Source organism: Phalacrocorax carbo, chromosome 2, assembly GCF_963921805.1.
Source record: "Phalacrocorax carbo chromosome 2, bPhaCar2.1, whole genome shotgun sequence".
NCBI lineage: Eukaryota > Metazoa > Chordata > Aves > Suliformes > Phalacrocoracidae > Phalacrocorax > Phalacrocorax carbo.
Window position 1 is genome coordinate 47,056,141 of NC_087514.1, and position 18,619 is coordinate 47,074,759.

Consider the following 18,619-nt stretch of genomic DNA (forward strand, 5'->3'; position numbering starts at 1 on the left):
GGATAATTAATTTTATTTGTCAACTCCATAGAAAGCTAATCTAAACCTGCTTCAAATAGACTTTAGGCTTGATGCACAGGACCTACATTATTGGTATATATTATGCAGTATACACATTTTCATCACAGTCAATTTTATATGTCTCACAGAATATCACTTGCCTGTAGATATCTAGAAGTAATTACATATTAAAATCACTCATAGAAATGAAGAAGCTAATTTGTCTTCAGATTGGAAAGCAAATGTAATTATTTGTGAACAGAACAATATCTTAGTGTGGAAAACTCAATGATAAAAACGATACAGTATTTGCAAAGAAAAAATTTAGCACAATTTCTTACAGTAATTTCCTTTGATTATGAATCAGACCACTAAAATATTACTTGTGTGAGGAGTGGTTAAGTGGCCAAAAATGTTCTTTAGTCTTCTCCAGAGAGAACTGCTTTATGGTGGGGGTGTGGGGGTGTGGATAAAATTTAATCTAGCGTTGTTTCACTATAAAGAAAGCATTTATACTCTATTCACATGAAGTGTTTTGAAAGTTCTTACTGGATTCTCTTTCTGGCTCTCACAACATGAACTTCAGGACATGCAGGGAGCCTACGGATCTGGGCCAACGAAAATTGTTCTTCTTCAATGTGATATACATGGCAATTAGTAAATCCATGTAGAGTATCCAAATTAACATGCAGACACATCCATATCAATGTCTTTAGCTTGGTGGGATAATTGGAGAAATGATCCTCTAAATCTTCAGCTGCTGCAGATGACATTACTCCTCACTTCCCATGGGACAAGGAGGATCATTCTGCAGCCTGGTTTTGCACCACGAAAAGAAATGACCTCTGCTTAGAGTTCAACACATGGGGGAAATTTCCAAAAATTAACGTCTAATTCTGGCTGTATTTTCATGTAACTCTGTATTTAGTTTAGCATAAATGAGAAATCTTTATAGAAGCATTTGTTCTGACAGAACGTTTTTCCCATTATAATTAATGGCATTTGGACAGGGCTGCAGGGACCTATTCCAAATGACCTAAGGGCCTAACTCTGCAAACGCTAATGCACATGCTTAATTTAATGTAGATGAGTAATATGTAGATTCCTCATGCATGCTGTTTAAAGCATAAGCTTAATTACTTCTAGGACTACAGCCTGCACCGAAAATGGAGAAAAAAATACACATTGTCTTATTTACTTAAAAAAGCCCCCAAAACCTTAAGCCAGGCTTATCTTTTATTTCTTCTCTTATTGAGAATGACTGGCTGGCCCCAGTCATGGCCAGACATTTCACTGCTGTGGACTTACCTCAGGAGCCGCAGCTCTGCAAGGAGAGTAGGATTTTGTTGTGCCTTCTCTGGTGTGGGCTGAGATGCTTGTTCATGTTCAAGTCGCAGCCTCTGGATCTCCTGTAGGATTTCTCTTGGGGAGGAGAATAAGCAGAAGACTACAAGTCAGTAATTTTCCACTAAATCAGCTCACTGGACATCACAAGAGGAGAAAAAGTATGATTGTATATAGTTCTTCATCAAAGTAGATATAATGACTGGGCTCCAATTAACAAAAGACGGCCTCAGCAATGGGACAGGGCTCTGGATATTTTTAAAATAAACTGTTAGGATTTCACCATTAAGGGAAACACTTCTTCAAGACCTCGAAAATCAGAGGTAGACATGAAATAGCTCTATGCTTAATTAAATTGTCCCCTTGTAATTCTTCCCCATGAACATTTCAAGCATCGTACGACCTTAACAAAAATTAAAATAACTTATCTGGCCCTTCCTGACTATCAGAGAAAACGTTTAGCACTTAAAAAAATATTTTAGTGTAAGTAGAGATGTGAGAGTGGTCAACAATTCATGGAGTAGCATTTTAATAGGACTTGTTACGACTGGCTTGCCAGCCCTCGCGTGCTGTCAAAAGGCTAATACAAAGCTTCGCAGCAGAAGGTTGAAACCTGTGTGAATTTTGTCTCTTTTTTGCAATGTGCTGGATAGCAGACGGTCAGGAGGCATCCTCGAACTATGAAAGACAAATCGAGACTGGAGCTGGTGGCTCATTACACGGTGACAGAAGGCAGTGCAGAGTTTGGAATAGAAAACCATCTGGTCTGGTCTGGCCTTTATTTTACAGTCCGGCAGTAAAAGCAGAGCTCTGCTGCCATACATTTCATAGCATCAGGCAGTCTGGTACCGAGGGCCAGATCCTCTGCTGCTAACAAATGGGCATCACTCCTTTTTGGAGCCGGCTGGCCTGTTTCTCCTGGACACACTCTCTCAGTCTCGGTCATATCCGTACCTTGTGTCTCATTTGATCATCAGCCTAACTTGCTGCTAACCTTTCTGCAAACCCTTCCCAGACAGGCTGTGTTCTGGAGAGCTTTAATCATCTTTTTCACAAATAAAAGCAGGGGAGCGTAACATTTCCAGTGTGACTGATCCTTTTATAATTTCATGTTATAGTGCTACAGAGAATCCAACTCAAAGTTAATCTGGTTTTGAAACAGGACAAGGTTTTTTTTTAAAAAACTTTTAACAAACAGCAGCTGCAAACAGTAAAGTATAAATGATTACATCACGTCATTGAACAGTACTCTCATTAAAACTCAGGGTGGCTATGGATTTCAAAGCCCTTGTCATATTCTGTGGAGGTTTTTGTGCCTTGTGCTTTTTGCAGGGGGAGGTGTATGTGCGTGTATAAGCATATTGCACAGTAGTAAGTGGTAAAAAACCTTAAGGAACAAACAAACATACACAATATATAGGACTGAAAAAAAACAGGTACTTTGCGGATGCTTACCGGTTTTTATTTTCAAGCTCTGCAATCAGCTGCCTTTGTTGCTTGTTTGCATCAATGGTGAAGGAGATATCTGATGCCCCTCTCTGCTGACCCTGCTGCTGTTGTAACAAAGAGAAGGCTGCACTGAAGGAGGAATAGCCAGCATGCACCCGTGAGTTCAACACAGATCTGTTCTGTGCAATCTGCTTACAGAAAATGCAGTACCAGGCTTGGCTACACTAAAAAAAGAGCATCCATGTTGTGCTCATACCAGTATGGCTCCATTGCTAGTAAAGCAGGGTAAGTGCTAGAGTAAATAAGACTCAGTGTTTACCATCCTGTCACTCATTGCTTCTTCAGGGAGCTTCCTTTGAACCAATCGTACAAGGCAGTGGCACTGCCGCAGGCAGTTGCTGTAGCATGGCTCTTTATTTGGCCAAGTTTTCCTATACTCTCTGAGGATACTTCAGAAAACCTCTTTCCCCAGTCCTTCAGGTACAGCAGAACCCTTTTTCCCCAATGTAACGAAGGGGGAATTAGACTATTTCTAATCAAACTGGGCAGTGTTCGCTACAGCTTCATTGGACTGTGCTCTTTTTTCATGATTATCAGCAATAACCAAATATTGTTTTCCTTGTTCACACTCCTGTATTTCAATATTGTATCAATGACAATGCAGAGCAAGACATTTAAAGTTGCACAGCTATCAAAGATATCAACTTATTTCTAACTCCAGCCTGAAAGAGTCAGACATTACAAAATACTCTGCTGAATTACTGCTGTGATCTGAGTGTTCCTCACTGTAGAAGCCCTGTGAAGTGTAACTCCGGAGCCCAATTTTATGTGATGCCAGGTACCGCCTCCTCCAGGAGGTGGACCCTCAAAAAGGATGTAGATACATCTCAGTACTAACGCTAACGCTTTGTTCACACTGTCTGCGGGGAAAGGACAGTACACTATGCCTGTAACTGTTTACTATTTTTTCTGCTACTGGTACATTTTCCCATTAGCACTCCAACTATAGGGAAGGAGAGCAGTGCATAAAGAACTGATGCATGCTGGTGGGTGTCACGACTGACACAGGGGGAACCAGGAGCTTCATCCTGAATGCCCAGTGTTATTAATACATTTCATTCCTTAAAACACCGAATGACCATTAGCAAAGCTTTAAAAATTTCCACTGTGTTTCTAATGTGGTGCCACTTGTGCTTGTAAAGATTTCTGTATACAGAGACCTTCTCTTTCCCTTCTGTCTCTTTTGTTCAAAGAGCATATATGGATGGCAATGAGAAACTCAGTATTTTCCTTCAGACTAGGTCTATTTAAAAGCTATTTAAATATTGCTTCCTAAGTTTTCTCCTGTATCATAGATGCATGTTATATAGAGCTGATTTCTACCAGTTTCTACCCAGAGACATTATTAATGGGAAATCTTGTTCCCATGAAGAACCATGGTCCTTCAGAAACAGGACCATCACCTACAGGTTGCCTTAAATTTGTAACACTGTGCCACACCTCTGGAAGGGATTGATTTGGGCTGGGCTGGCAGATCAGGAGCACCTGTGCACCCCTCTCTGCCCCTGCAGCTGCAGGTAGTGTGAGATCGTCTGTGACAGACGGCTGCACGAGGTGGCAGATTCATCTTCACTGCCCTCACTTGGGATGAACGTGACTCAGTGTTTTTACATGATTGCCTGATTTTGCCCTTTCAATTGACCCTGCAGTGTAAATCTCAGTGTGAAAATATGCTTCCTGGCACTCCGGACCGGCTGCTTTTAACTTAACCATCATTTATGGTCCCTTGTTCTATCAAATGTGCTGAGGTGGAAAAAAAGTAACTAGGCTGACCTTATTTATGCCACTTAAGATTTTATATACTTCAATTAGGTTCCTGTTTCATTCTCTCTTATTCCTGAATATAGTTAGTGAGGTTTTAGCTTGTCATCACCGTCTGTCTTGGGATACATAGAGCAGAATAATCATTGCTCTGAAATGAAAATGGGAGCTGGGGCTAATGCAGGGGGTCATTACAGTCATCCTGCTGAAGATCATTCTTTAAAATCCTCAGCACTTAGGGCCCCAGTGGCCGTGATATTTGAACTAAAGAGTAAAACGGATTCATCAGCCCATTTTTCCACTGCAGTAAATCATTAACCTTTCACCAAAGCTAGTCCAGACAATATTTTCTAGTCTTTCCTGAGGTCAAGATGTCAGATTCCCTTTGCCGTAATTGTTTAAATAACATTGCATTACTATATAGATTATATGCATTAGTATGTGGATTCTTTGGTTTAAATGGACTGCATAAAAGTGTTATTACTAAAGCCTAACAGCATCTGATGAAAAGGATAGGGAAAAATAATCCATTAATCACTAAGACTGTCAGATGTAGTTTCCCTCATCTTGCCAAGCCCCTGCAACATAACAGAAGGAAAGCACCTCCCTTTAATTAAAACACTTACTGATGAAGAAGTTTCTGCTGCCAGCCTTGCTGCATATCTGGCGATCAGCTTATGTTCTTCATCCAGGCGACTTGCGCTGTCGAGCATGCTGCTCAGGGTTGGAGGGGAAGGAGGGAAGATGTTAAAACATGGTAAAAAAGACCATTGCTCTGTCACACTGCCCTCTCACACACCCTCATTACAGAATTTGGAAGCAAAATGTCACCAAATTAAAAATGGCAGATGTTAATTGCACAAAAGAGAGAATGGGGAGGGTAATTTTCCAGGAAGAAACAGCTCTGGGGGCCAGCAGCACCTTCCCTTAGGGGGAAACAGCAGCGGTCTGCAACCCTTGGCCAAGGCTGTACAAGATGCAACTCGCAGACTATTCTGTCCAAAGAGGGGTGGGAGGTGGCTAGGGCCACCACTCAGCATTTGTTTTTACTTCTCAGTTTTGTCATATCACCTAGAAGAGTGATTACTTTTTGTACAGTGGATTAGTGGGAACCTCAGTGTTTCTTGAGAAAAACTTTATAAGCTTTGTCAGATTTGCAATAGAAAACAGTATTTAGGACAGTTTTGCTGGGCACTTACCAAAGCCTCATGGACCACAGCTTGGAACCACTGATTTATAATCAGACTTTCCCTTTTATTCTGGGTTTCTTGATATTTGGGAGTAAGATTTCAGAGAATCACATAATGGTGATCAGAAAGTGTAAGAACTAAACAGCAAATACACTGAATTCCTTTAAAATATTGCAGCTTATTGCTTATGTATCATGACTGATCCAAGACTTGGACTCACTTTAACATGGAGCCAACTCAGGAGTCTACTAGCACCAACTATGAAGAGCTTAGGCCACATGCACAGATCCTCCACAAAAATTACTCAGAAAGTGTAAGAACCAAACAGCAAATATGCTGAATTCGTTTAAATATTGCATCTTATTACTTTCTTTTCCTCCCTTGCCAGCTGTCCTTATTTTAAATGGAGGCTATTATTTAGTCAGATGAGCAGGAAAAAGGTAATATAGTGAGATCCTTTACTATTTCTAATCATTTAGATGTTTGCAGAGAACCATCAAAACTAATAAACTGACAAAAAATGAAATCTGAAGAGGACTTAGTTGACCCTGGATAATCCTGGGATTTAGAATCCTATATTGCGTTACTTTTAGTATATACAACAGAAAAGACAAAAAAAAAAGCCCCTAAGAAGAGGTGAGAAGAATGCTTTGCTGTATGGATACAAGACAGCCTGCAGAATATCCCAGACAGAGATAAGTCTGACCTCTTTTCTTATCCCTTGGCAACTGCCTGATGCTTTGGCTGAAGGGAGGCAGGCATATCTCTCCCTGCCCACTGGGCTCTTCAGGGCACGCAACCGGTTGCTGGCGAATGAGCTTCACATTTCAAAAGAGCACGCAAAACAAGGGTTATTTTGGGCCTGGGAATCTTATTCTGATTTTTGCCAGAAATCATATCTTGAACTTGAAAAGCCTTCCAGATGAAAATGGCACTTGTACAAAAAGTTCTGCTTTTGAAGAATTGGCATCTTTAAAAGGAAATACTACTCCAAAATTACTCAGTGACTTCATATCCCCAGGTACCTCGGGGAACTACAACGTGCATCTTTTGGTTGGCTTGATTAGGTCCATTGGTATTTAGAAGTTATGCCTGAAACATGAGTAGTGGTTGACATCCACTGATCATTAAACAAAAGCTGGGAGTCACACGGATTTATTGGCTTGCTGAGATAAGGGAAAAGAGACAATTTTTCTCTCGTTCTGGCGATAGCCTGTGAGCCCACAAACATGAAGTTTAGAAAAACAGTAAAGCTACGAAAACTCAGACCCAGAGGGGTTCTGTGTAAGCTAAGCTTGAGCTGCAGACCACCTATAAGACTTCTGGTGGTAGATGAACAGTGTTTCTTTGGTTTTGGTTATGCTTAATTTATTTTGTTACACATATAGCTTAATTCTATGCTTACTCAGATTCTTGTGGGGTAACTGATTTACTTTCTGGAAAGACCCAAGTTAAAGGCATTTTTCTAAATTCATACAGTTCTGCTTCTTACATACTCATGCTTACTGTCCTGATATGTCCTCCAGAGAATGAAAGGGTGAAGCAACTCTTGCAGACACATAAAATTATGCAGACCAGGTAATAAGTGTTACTTTCATGACAGTAGAATTCATTTTTAGTTTTTCCATAATGACTAATACATCACATCCTAACAGATGGCTGTGAAAACAGCAAGCATTCAGCATCAATTCTCCTTTTTACAGCAATGTGCAACCATATTATGTATCCTGGAAAAAAAATGGATTATGGTTCCACTTATTGGCATAACACAATCCGCAACACAGTTCTGAGATGTGAGTTAACCCCTGAGACAATGACTTCACTGAATGAACCAAGCCACTGCAGCTTTTCAATTCTTACTTGCTACTTAATGTCTTTGATATATATTTATGTGTAGGTGGATGTCATAAAATAGATGTAGCAGCACGTCAAATTTCATCTATGAATGCCACAAATTACTGTCCCCAAAGCTTTGTAAATTATATTTCAATGTCTGAGATAAATTTAACTCTGGAATGTACCTATTCTATGTGATCATTAAGCACAGAGGTATGCACAGCAGCATTAGCCTCAACTGCCAAGACTTCACGGACAATGATGCAGTGAAACATGCACACTTTAAAATATTATAAATATGTGTACAGAATTTGGGACCCTCAAGAGAACGATTCAGGTATCCTTTTGTAAGAAAATGAACATTTTGCATACAAATATCGTGCTGCGGATCCTTCCTTTCTAAGAAAGTTAAAAAATGGTTTCAATACTGCTTCTCCATTAATGACCCTTTCTTTAAAGACTTTATAATTATTAGCAATGATTGGTCTAACAGAATTATTATCATACAGCAAGAGTGAATATTCAATCTTACTGCCTGTACAAATAGGCTTTAGTTGATCCGTGTAATATTCCACAGTCTAAAGGAGATCTGTAAAAAAAGGATCTCAAAACTCCAGGCAAAGGATGAAAAATATGATAGCCTGTGAACAGGAGTGACACTAGAGTGTCTTTGCTATTTCTCAGACTTTAGATGTGTCAAATCAGCCTTTCCTGCAGCAGGCACCCTGCAACAGGTGATATGGATGTCCTCGATGGTCTTAAAATTATGTCACCACTGGTTAGAAAACTCTCAGAAATGCCAGTCTCTTGGAAAATTTTTGCAATAGGGGTATCAGTGGGGTCTTTGTGACGTACTCTTATTCTACAAACCTTCATTTAATAAATAATTTACTGTAGAAAATGCTGACAAAATAAAGGGTACATTTCTAACCCTCAGGGCTGTAAGAACAAGGCCCTAAAAACAACCCACCAAATGTATTCTGAGGATTGTTTATTGTGACGCTTTCAAAATTGTCCTGGTTTTAAGGCACTTTAAACTGAGACACATCACCTGAGCCCTCTGCTATTGTTAATTTGCCATTTACTTTAAAATCACCAAGATTTTACCATCAAAAAGTTAATACCACTAAGGTATGTGTGTATAATAATGATGATAACTAACTCCATTCAAGGGAGCCAAGTGCCCATACATTTCCTCTGTAATCAGTGGGTCTCTGAATGTTTTTCCTCTTTCTAGGGAAAATTCAACCAACCTTCCTAGATACAGCTAGGAATAAACATTTTTAAAAATAGGATAGCATGGCACTTTTATAGTACAGAAATACAATTCACCACCGTACTACATGGTATAACAGAAAAAAAATCAGAAAGCAACTTTTTATGGAACAAAAATAATCTCCTTCTGATAATATATTTTACCTTATTTTCTTCTGCACCTGAAAAGAAAAAGACTGAAATATGCGGAAATAATATTCAAAACCAGGTAATGTCTCTAACTTAAATGAACAAAAATGAAAACTATTTAGTATCAGACCCTAAAGATGAACTAAATTAAATATCAGTTATTGGTTTTACATGCTAAAACACTCTATGATTAAACTAACCAAAATATCTGACTAAGGGATACTTTTTCTACCCATACAGTTACTATAAATAGCTAATTAAGTCTTTTTCTTGTTTCTTAATTTGCCCTGGTCTCCTGGAGTCTAAAAAAACCCCCAGGTAGCTTATTAGCCTGCAAGGGATGGAAAGGAAAACTTGTATTTCTAGTTGCGGTATCAAATGACTGCAGATGAAAAATAAACAGTGAAAATTAATTGAATTAATTAACCCCCCCCCCCCCCAATATAAATACTAGCTACAATTAGAACAGGAAAAAATGTATACTGGGCTATATTGGACTGATCATTACGTACTGTAAATTAGCCTGACTCAATAGCTAACAAAAAAAAAACCACCTTGTTTTTTTTTTTTAATGCTACTATGTAGCTCCCAAGATAATCCTATGTATTATGCTCACAAAGTATTTCTGTAGGTTTTTCTTTCAGATGAAGGTCCAGCTACAATCATTCCTCTTCTCATCTTTGGATGCCAGTAGCACTTGAAAATACGTGATGGCACATATGGGTATGTACATGTGGTATTTTGCAGGCAGATACAACAGCTGAGCTGGCTAGCTGTAGCCTCCCCTAGATCAGAAGCTACCTGATTATGGCTAACCACACGCTTTATTCAAGTTCCCAAATCATAGAATCATAGAATCACTAAGGTTGGAAAAGACCTCTAAGATCATCAAGTCCAACCATCAACCCAACACCTCCGTGCCTTCTAAACCATGTCCCGAAGTGCCACGTCTACATGTTTCAGCTTTGGGGCATGGGCAGAAGGAGTTCACCTTTGCCTGAAGATGCCATCCCAGGCTATATAAGATGCAGCAGCTGAACCTCCTGCAGAGGCCTCAACTACCTCTTCTAGAAAGTGGCTTCACACCAGGAGCTTCAGGATAGCAACACTTTGTTCTTCTTGTCTTTACCAAACTATAACCATTCACTTTCTCTACTACCAGTCTCATTGCAGCAAAGCAGAAAATGGTAATACAGCATGGTTTGATGCGTAACTAAGACTGCTGTCCCTCTTGATTACATCTATCAAAATCTAATCTAATAACAGAGATATTGTGTCTCATTGAGGCTGCTGTGACTGCATTGATTTAATGTCAGTAATCAGATGGCATGTAATACACTTTGCATTGGTTATTTAAACAATTAAGGCCATTATCAATCACTCTCCATTCATCCCTCAAATTCATTGAATTTGAAGGATGTAATGGCACATAATTTGTACGTGCGTATTTGGATAGAAATGTACTATGACTTAGTGAAGTTGGCTCAAAAGCTTGAAGGAACAGGTTGGAATATACTGGATAAAATTTAGAGGATAAAGATGGTAAAGATGAGGCTAAGCACTCACAAGGGGATCTAACTGGTGGTCCTCACTGAAGCTAAATGAATTACTGACAGCATCAGTAGTCTAAGCACCAAAAATTACTCTAAACCAGGTCTAGTCTTTGATGGCCTCTTGAACAACTGTATCAAGTAAGTCACTCATGGTTGGCAGGGGTACATTTCCTTCTTCCTGTCAAACTGGACCAAGTGGTAGTGTACTCCCGTCCTCTTCAATTACGGGTGGGCAATGACTGGTCTAAACACATGCCCCCAGCAGCCTGGTTTTCACAGCCATGGTGTATATATTACTCAGTAAGCCTACTTTCTGGAAGTGCTGCTCCAAGAATGAAATTCCCCTTCAGAATGTTTTTCTTTTGAAGAAATGGTTTTAATTTTCCTCCCTAAAAAACAGTTTCCCTTTTTTTTCCCCACTGGCACATTCCAGTGGGATGTAGCATAGAGAAGCAGGTCCAGACCCATGAAGGCAGGCTCTTTTTCTCCACTGGGCACAGCTACATGGCAAATTATTCCCATTTTCAACTGGAGCTAAACACAGAAGTTAATTTTATAAGACTGCAGAGAAGCATTGCATTCACCCTCCCCAAATAAGTTTTTTGTTGCCTTATCTACATATAAGAGTAAATGGAGAGTTTCTACTAACCTGGGAAATATTCTGCAATAGCAGTATGGGAAAACAAAGGGTTTGTTATGAACAGAAGAAACCTTATGAACATAGTTTTGTTAGAAACACCGTATGGTTTTGTGTTCAGTGCCACATTTTCTAGGGCCATATACTACACTGCTCGCCACCTTGCTGGTACAGGGCTGCAAAGTCTGGAGTTTTGTTGCACTTGGAGAGGTTAGCCAGCAGCTCCCCTCCCTGGAGCAGCCTGCTGCGATTCCACCATCCGCAAGTGCTGGGACAGCAGGTGGGTTTAGTAGACAAAGCTTTGTATTCACCCCAGCAGAAATTATGAACTACGTTCAAGTTGCGTTTAAAAACCTGTTATACTTGAGTCTGAAAGATAAGGGCAACTTTATATACAAGATTAAAAAAATGCAGAAATCAGGCAGATTTAAAAACAATGCCCAATGTATTTAAAATTTGAAATGAACTCCTTCCTTCACTAGGCTAATAAGCAAATTCCTATTGTTATTATTATTGTTTACATACTACTACCACTTCTTACTTTCAAGGTAAGGTGAAGCTACAAATTATATATCACCTCAAAAATTATTACCTTGAACACACGGCCTTGTTAGTCATGGTTGTTTGAAGGTGTCTGTACCATCGCAAAGTCCTGCACTGACTAGAACATGGTATCCCGAATCAGTTTGTACAGCCATTCTCACTACGCAATTATTTGCAATACCTTGCTACTCAACATCACTAGAGACAATAACAGCAATTGCCACAATCCGCCAACTTTGGGAGGACATACCCCATATTCATACGCATTCCCTTTAGGTTAGTGCTCATAAAGAGCTGCTTCAGCTTGTAGCCAGGAGGAAACAGTGAGAGCATTTGGCCGACCAACGTCCCTTTCCTGGGTTCCCCAAAGGTGCCAAACCTGCACTAACCGTGCGGGGTTGCTCTGCAGCATGTTGACATACAGCCCGATGAGTACATGTTCATCGGCCAGCCTGTCTGCAACATCGAGACTGTACTGTAACCTGAAACGGGGTCAGGGGGACAGAGGGTGCGGTCCGGACAGACAGAGGGAAATAAACAGAGAAAGCAGGAGCAAGTAAGATTATGAAGTGGGAATTTAGGAATGAATACTTAAGTGTTCTTAGGGAAAAAAAACCAACCCCAAACAAGTGCAAAAATTACTTTGTTAGTATTGTAATTTATATGTTAAGTATTTAATGGCTTTGGATAGTAGAATCCCACTTGATTACAGAGCCAGCCACAGAAATCAGTGAGGTGCCGGATCGGGCCAGGGACTGGCGCCGTACAGTACCATTTATTCCAAAATACAGCAGACTGTGAGGTTGGCACTATTTTCTTTAATATATTATGTATTGTATATATAGATTAAATATACATGTTACACACATGATTAACATATTGAAATCACAAGTTGGATTCACTTGGAAGTATCTGATCAAGACCTCACACATCCAGGTGTACATAAATATACTTAAACATGCCCTACTTAGCTCACTGGGTTAATTGGTTATCACAATTTTCTCAGGAAAGATGTTTGCAGAATACATTAAAAGCAGGAGGAATACAGGAGAAGGTTTTGGTTTAGCTGTGTTAGTGCAAGCTGTGAACATACTCTCTCTTTAACTTACCCTTTGCCTTTCAAGAAAGCTGGAGCAGCCCTAGCCAGCAGTTTGCTCTGCTCTACTTCAGTATTCTTGGAAGGAGAGCTAGTTAATAAGATAGGAAAACTAAGAAGGGGGTAAACAGTGATGTCTGAAATTCATTACAGAACAGAGTTTGGAGAAACTCATTCAAGAGCCCTGGACTGAATAAAAATAAAATGAGAAGTTTTAAAGATATTTCAGAAAACTTCAGAAAATGCTATGTCAGGAATTAGAGTTTTCCCTCCTGTTCTCCAAAAGCAAACTATAAAGGCTTCACTACAGAAAAGACAACCAAAATGTGCTTCTCTCACAAATGGAGAGCGGAAGGCTTGTGTAGTTTCCAGGTGGAGTCCAAGATAAACGTCATCTTAAATGCAGCTTTCAAGCTGGGAAACCTTCAGCATAACAGCTAAATTGCTTTTCTCCACATTTGCCTTGAGATAGTTTCAGTAATCCACAGAAATGTGCTTATTTAGATCCAGTAATGGGACACACCAGTTTAATTTTCAGAAGTACTGTTCTTCTGTTGATTTTAAAAAAATATACAGTCCATAATTTTTTTCTAAATACAGTATTTAATGGATTACAGAAACTGCAATACTAAAATATCCACGTTAATAAGGTAATACTGGCTAAAAATCGAGAGATTGAAATGTTAAGTGTTTTTTTCATGCTGCAGCATTTTTGGTTTAAAAAACAACAAAGCAAAACAAAAATATTTTTTACTTTTTCCTTTTTAAAAATTATTAACTTTTATTCTTTTGTTTGGCTACTGATACTGTAACGTCTTTGATCAAAAGATGGGTGCATGAGCATGCATGGGGTGTGTGTGTACGTATATACAGGCAGATAATGTGGCACAAATGTGATGCATGATAAATCTGAGCAGGTGTGGCTCTGATGGACTGAAGATCAAAACCTTTAATATTAGGACAAGGAAGGAGTTCAGTTAGATGATCTGTGTGCTGTTACCCTCCTTTTGGGAGGTCAAGGTTGGCAGTGGGGTTCTGAAATGGATGGTACCAAAGGGTGTCCTAAGAACCCAAGCACTAGTGATTTATAATAAATCTGGAAGATAGCTGAATGGAATGCTGTACTGCACAGCAAGAAAAAAATGCTTGCTTCACTTTTCTATGCCCACCAGCATGTCACTTGTGTGTGGTGCGCTTCCATTGAAGTGATATCCATGCAGATAAACCTGCTCCATGCCATCTAGAAGGATCCGTTTTCCACCCATGTTTTCTTCCCAGTTACAGAAGGAAAATGCATTCAGGGATACAGAATGTGCCATTTCAGCCAAAAAATGCACATTTTGATTCTTAATGTAAAGATACATATGTTGCCAAAATGGGAGACCAAAGACCCCAGGGCAGATTTTGTGGTTTGCTTTCTAGCAGTGCAGTGTGATGCCCCCTCTACCAACCGTAAGTTCTCCTCTCCTATGCTCCAGAAGCAACACAGCTAGGCTGGAGGGACAGGCAAGCGAATGTTACTCAGTGAGCAATTGATACCATGTCTATCAATGTCCACTTCCTTCTTAGTTGATTAAGCAAACTTGTAACTTCCAACCTCTTCTTATGAGTTAGGCTTTCTGAGCTTTTCTGATGTTTGGATGTCTCCTCTAGACTCTGTCACACTGGTTAGCATATATGTCCCCATGCTAATGCCCTGCACTGGGTACAAACCTCCAGACAGATACCTCCTCCTCCAGGGAATGAGATTTAATGGCTTTCCACATGATGTCCCAGGGTCAGATGGAATCTAACAAACGTATTGCTGACTTTAATTCGTTTGCGGTTCACTGCAACTGCTAGATCCTCTGTTAAAATATTTCTGTCCATCAAATTATGCTCCGTATTTTATTTGGTTATTTGCTTCCTTGCTACAGCACTTTTCACTTATAATTACCGAGTATTCTCTAACTGATTTCAGATCATTCGGACATCAATTACTACCACTGGAACTGAACTAATTTTTTAATTTAGAAACTGCTCTGTAAGCACTCCTTCCCATAACTATTTCAACCTTTGTATCATCTTCAAATTGCATACACTCACTCTGTTGCTCCTACTAGGTCATTACAAGAAATAGTGCATAGTGTCTGACTTAAGACAGCCTTTAAGAATCCCAGCTAGCTGATACGTCCTCCTCCCAGAACGCCAGCACACTTTTGAAAAAGTAATTACTGATTTTCAATTTTGCCCTTATACTAATTTCCCCTAGTCCGTATTTCCTTTGGGTACTTCTGTGTCATCTGGGACTATGTCAAGAGTCCTTTTAAGGTCAACCTGTATCACATCTGCTGCTTCTTTTTTACCCACTGGACCAGTTTTCCTGTCAATGAAATATATCAGTTTGTTTTGACATAATTTGTTCTTGACAAATCCATGATAGTTATTTCTCATTGGTTTCTTATCCTCCAGGCGCTTACTAATTCTTTCATAATCTCAGAATCTTTGGATGCCAAGGTTAGGCAGTCTCTTGTATGATTCCTTTGACCTTTGCCCCTGTTTCCACCTTCAACCTTCCTCCATTTGGAAAAGCTGACATTTGTCCTTCTTGTTCTTCCACATCTTCCTACATCCTCCACATATTCCCCAAAATACAAGTAATACTTCAGCGATTGTTTTGGCCACAGTGAGTTTCTCTGGGCCCTACCAACTGGAACATATATTTCAAAAGATATATTCCTGTTAATATGAAACATTTTGTAAGATGCCAAAGAATGCTTCCTCATCCAAATTAAGAGACAAAACGTCCAACTCTGAGCGGATGTCTACAAAGATGTAGACCTAACAATATTGGTGGCTTTAGGATCTACCTGGCTATGAAGCAATCAGACATATAAACCTTCCCTTTAGCAGGTAGAACATGGCTGATGAAATAAGTTGGACTCTCATCTTGTTCTGAAAACAACATATGAAAGCAGCATGCAGTTCAAGTTTACCACACTCCTGAGAGACAGAAACATGGGCAACAGCAGCAATGAGTATGTTTTGCTCTAAAGTTAGCTGTTGTCCAGAAATTTTGCCTAATCTTTTGCTATGCCCAGGTAGAATATCCAATTCTTTTTAGCTTTTATGTGGAGTTCGAAAAAGGCACCAGCTACTCTGACCCAGCATTAAATAAGACTCAGTTTCTCCTTGGCTATGGGCATTTGATGCCATAGTACATTCTTTCCATCTACCACAGAACTGCCAAGTAATTTCAAGTTCAGAAGAATGTGCTGCATCACTCCACTTATTCCAGTGTATTACTCTTTTAGAAGAACTAAATGTATTAGCTGTGAGGAGGGGCTGAGAAAAATGCAAGAAAACCCATTCTGTTTCATTTTATCCCACCTTAGCCTTATAATTTGATAGCTTAAATAAGACGTTTATTAAGAAAGAGAAAGGTATTGTATCCATACTGTGGTAGCTATGTACTTTAAGGCAGCACCAACAGACTGCCGCTGCAGAACAAAAGAATCCAAAGAAGGAGGAAAACATGAATTCAGGATATAGAGTTATTCCTCCTGACTGGACAAAAGTTTCTACAATGCTCCATTTACCTGTTTTGACATAACATATCGAATTCATTGGGTTTGCAAGGGCATTACCTACTCTGCAGCAATATTCCCTTGTTCTGCTGCCCTCTAGGTAATCAGAGATCACAAAAACAAATGTGAGATTAAAAACTGCAGTAAAAAAATTTCAGGACTTGTGGTTTTAATCACATATCAGCTGTCATATCAGCAAATGACTGTGATTTGGTATCTGGGAGATCACAGATTTTTTTGTTTCTTCTTTTCTAATATAAGTGCTTTAAAGTTGATCTTGAGCTGTACAGAGCATAGTGTTGGTATCAACTTCCAAGCTGTACATATTTGGAAGAAAGGTGCTTGTAATTGTTATGCCGACCTCCACGTTAAAGCTCTCTTGGTGGCTCAAACTAAGCAAAGCAAGCAGTGAAATTTTAAGCAGACTTTGATTCTGAAGTGGCTTGAAGAAACTAAGAGGCATGTCAGGGAATGCCCGAATCTGACCTCCTTTGAGCTCTGGAATAATTGCATACCCACCCAAAACTGGTGCTTCAGATGCAATTAAAATGCAAATAACATATAATGTTCAATCTCCTTTCAGCTTTTCTCTACAATTTGTCATTGTATTTACTAAGTACCAAAGATCTTTCCTCTAATGAGATTATTTTTCTCCCCAGTTCATTTCCCTTTTTCACCTATGAATCAAAAAATGAAGATTATATTGTGCTGAACTTATGAGAACATATCCATTTCCAGCAGCAGAATGAGTCGGTGCACTGAGTTCAGCATTGGCTGCTACAGGGAGAAACTGGTTGTGAATGGTTATGTTCTTATGTGAACACAACTAGCTGAAATAAATACCACGGGAATGCTACAAATGACAGTCTGTGCCAATTCTCCTTTGAATAAACATTCTAATTACATAAAAACTTTCTTTAAAGCTATCTGAAACCTCTGGACTAGATTGCAACACAAATTAAAGTAACCATAAGTTATTTGCAGTGAAAACACAGCCAGCAGAGCTTTTAGCGTTGATTACATTCAGCTAGAAATTTTACTGAGTTTGTACAATTTCTATTATAATATGAATCACAGAGCATTTAATATAAAATCAGCACAATTGCAAACAGAGCTGTCAAAGTCTGTTTCTCAGATGTATGAGGGGATGAGCGTCCACTAATGAGGCCTGATTTTCCCAGGGCAATAATAATAGTAAAACCTAAAAGAATGAATTAAGATACTGTTATTAGTCTAATAGAGATTGAAGAACTTGGCATTTAGCAGAAAAGTACCCTGGTCTCACTCCTTTCTTACTGAATTATAGCTAATGCTCATGGATTAATCAAAAAAGAAAAAAAGAAAGGTCATCACACTCCACAATAAAGAAAATGGGGAAACTGTTCTTATCCAACTGCATATTTCTTTCATGATGAATGAAACAGGCTCTTCCTTTAGGTCATTAAGATGAGAGGGAATACTGGAAAAAGCGCGTATGAACCAGAGGCATTGGTCCAAATCCAGCACTCACTACATAAATGGGAAGTCTTCATTAGCTTCAGCAGGATTTAGGTCTGCCTTTCCTGTGGCCATTTTGAAAAGCAAAGCAAACGGGTTTTGGGAAGGTTATTGGCAAGTGGCTCTAACTGCAGAACAGTAACCACCAGCAGCAAGAGCTGTGGAAGAGTAAGAGGAGGCTGGCTGTGAGACCTGGAGTCGTTTCCAGGCTCTCATGCAAGTCTCTTTCGTTCCTCGGTCAAGAACGCAACAGGCATGCCATACACTGATGATGAAACCATAAAGATGTAGGGTTTTTTTCAGTTTTGAAAAACAATGTTTCCAACTTCCACTAGATCCATTCACATTAATTCTACGTGAAAGGGGAAAATGAAAGATTTGTGCTGTGCAGAAGCAAGAGAAGTTGGCAAAGCCCACAGCCAGCAGGAAGTCTATTCAAAAGACAAACTAGAGCCACAGAAACCCTCTAGCCCACCAGAGCCTGCCTTAAAGAATATCTTTAGTAGTTTAGCAGAACTGCTAATGATTCAGTGCATGAGCTACAGAACTACAGCGATTAGTGGGTTAGTGCTCTCATACTGACCGTGAGTTGCTGTGAAGCTGATTTACATACAGCTTTATAAGAGAATGCTCATCAGCCACAGGACTGGCTGCATTTATACCCCCAAGTAACCTGAATGAGT

General features: G+C 39.5%; 1 protein-coding gene across 15 annotated transcripts in view; it reads right to left on the reverse strand.

The window, feature by feature from the left end:
- DTNA (dystrobrevin alpha) overlaps positions 1-18,619 on the reverse strand; it is a 241,755-nt gene that overhangs the window by 27,155 nt on the left and 195,981 nt on the right. For 7 of the 15 annotated variants that reach the window (XM_064442765.1, XM_064442763.1, XM_064442766.1 and 4 more), the window contains 5 exons: positions 12,887-12,964; positions 12,167-12,259; positions 5,241-5,328; positions 2,800-2,897; positions 1,309-1,422 (listed from right to left, as the gene is read on the reverse strand). In XM_064442765.1, coding sequence (XP_064298835.1) covers positions 1,309-1,422; positions 2,800-2,897; positions 5,241-5,328; positions 12,167-12,259; positions 12,887-12,964 — 471 coding nt within the window. Of the gene's footprint in view, positions 1-1,308; positions 1,423-2,799; positions 2,898-5,240; positions 5,329-12,166; positions 12,260-12,886; positions 12,965-18,519; positions 18,610-18,619 lie in introns of all 15 variants that reach the window. The other 8 variants (XM_064442767.1, XM_064442774.1, XM_064442772.1 and 5 more) reach the window with 5 other exon arrangements.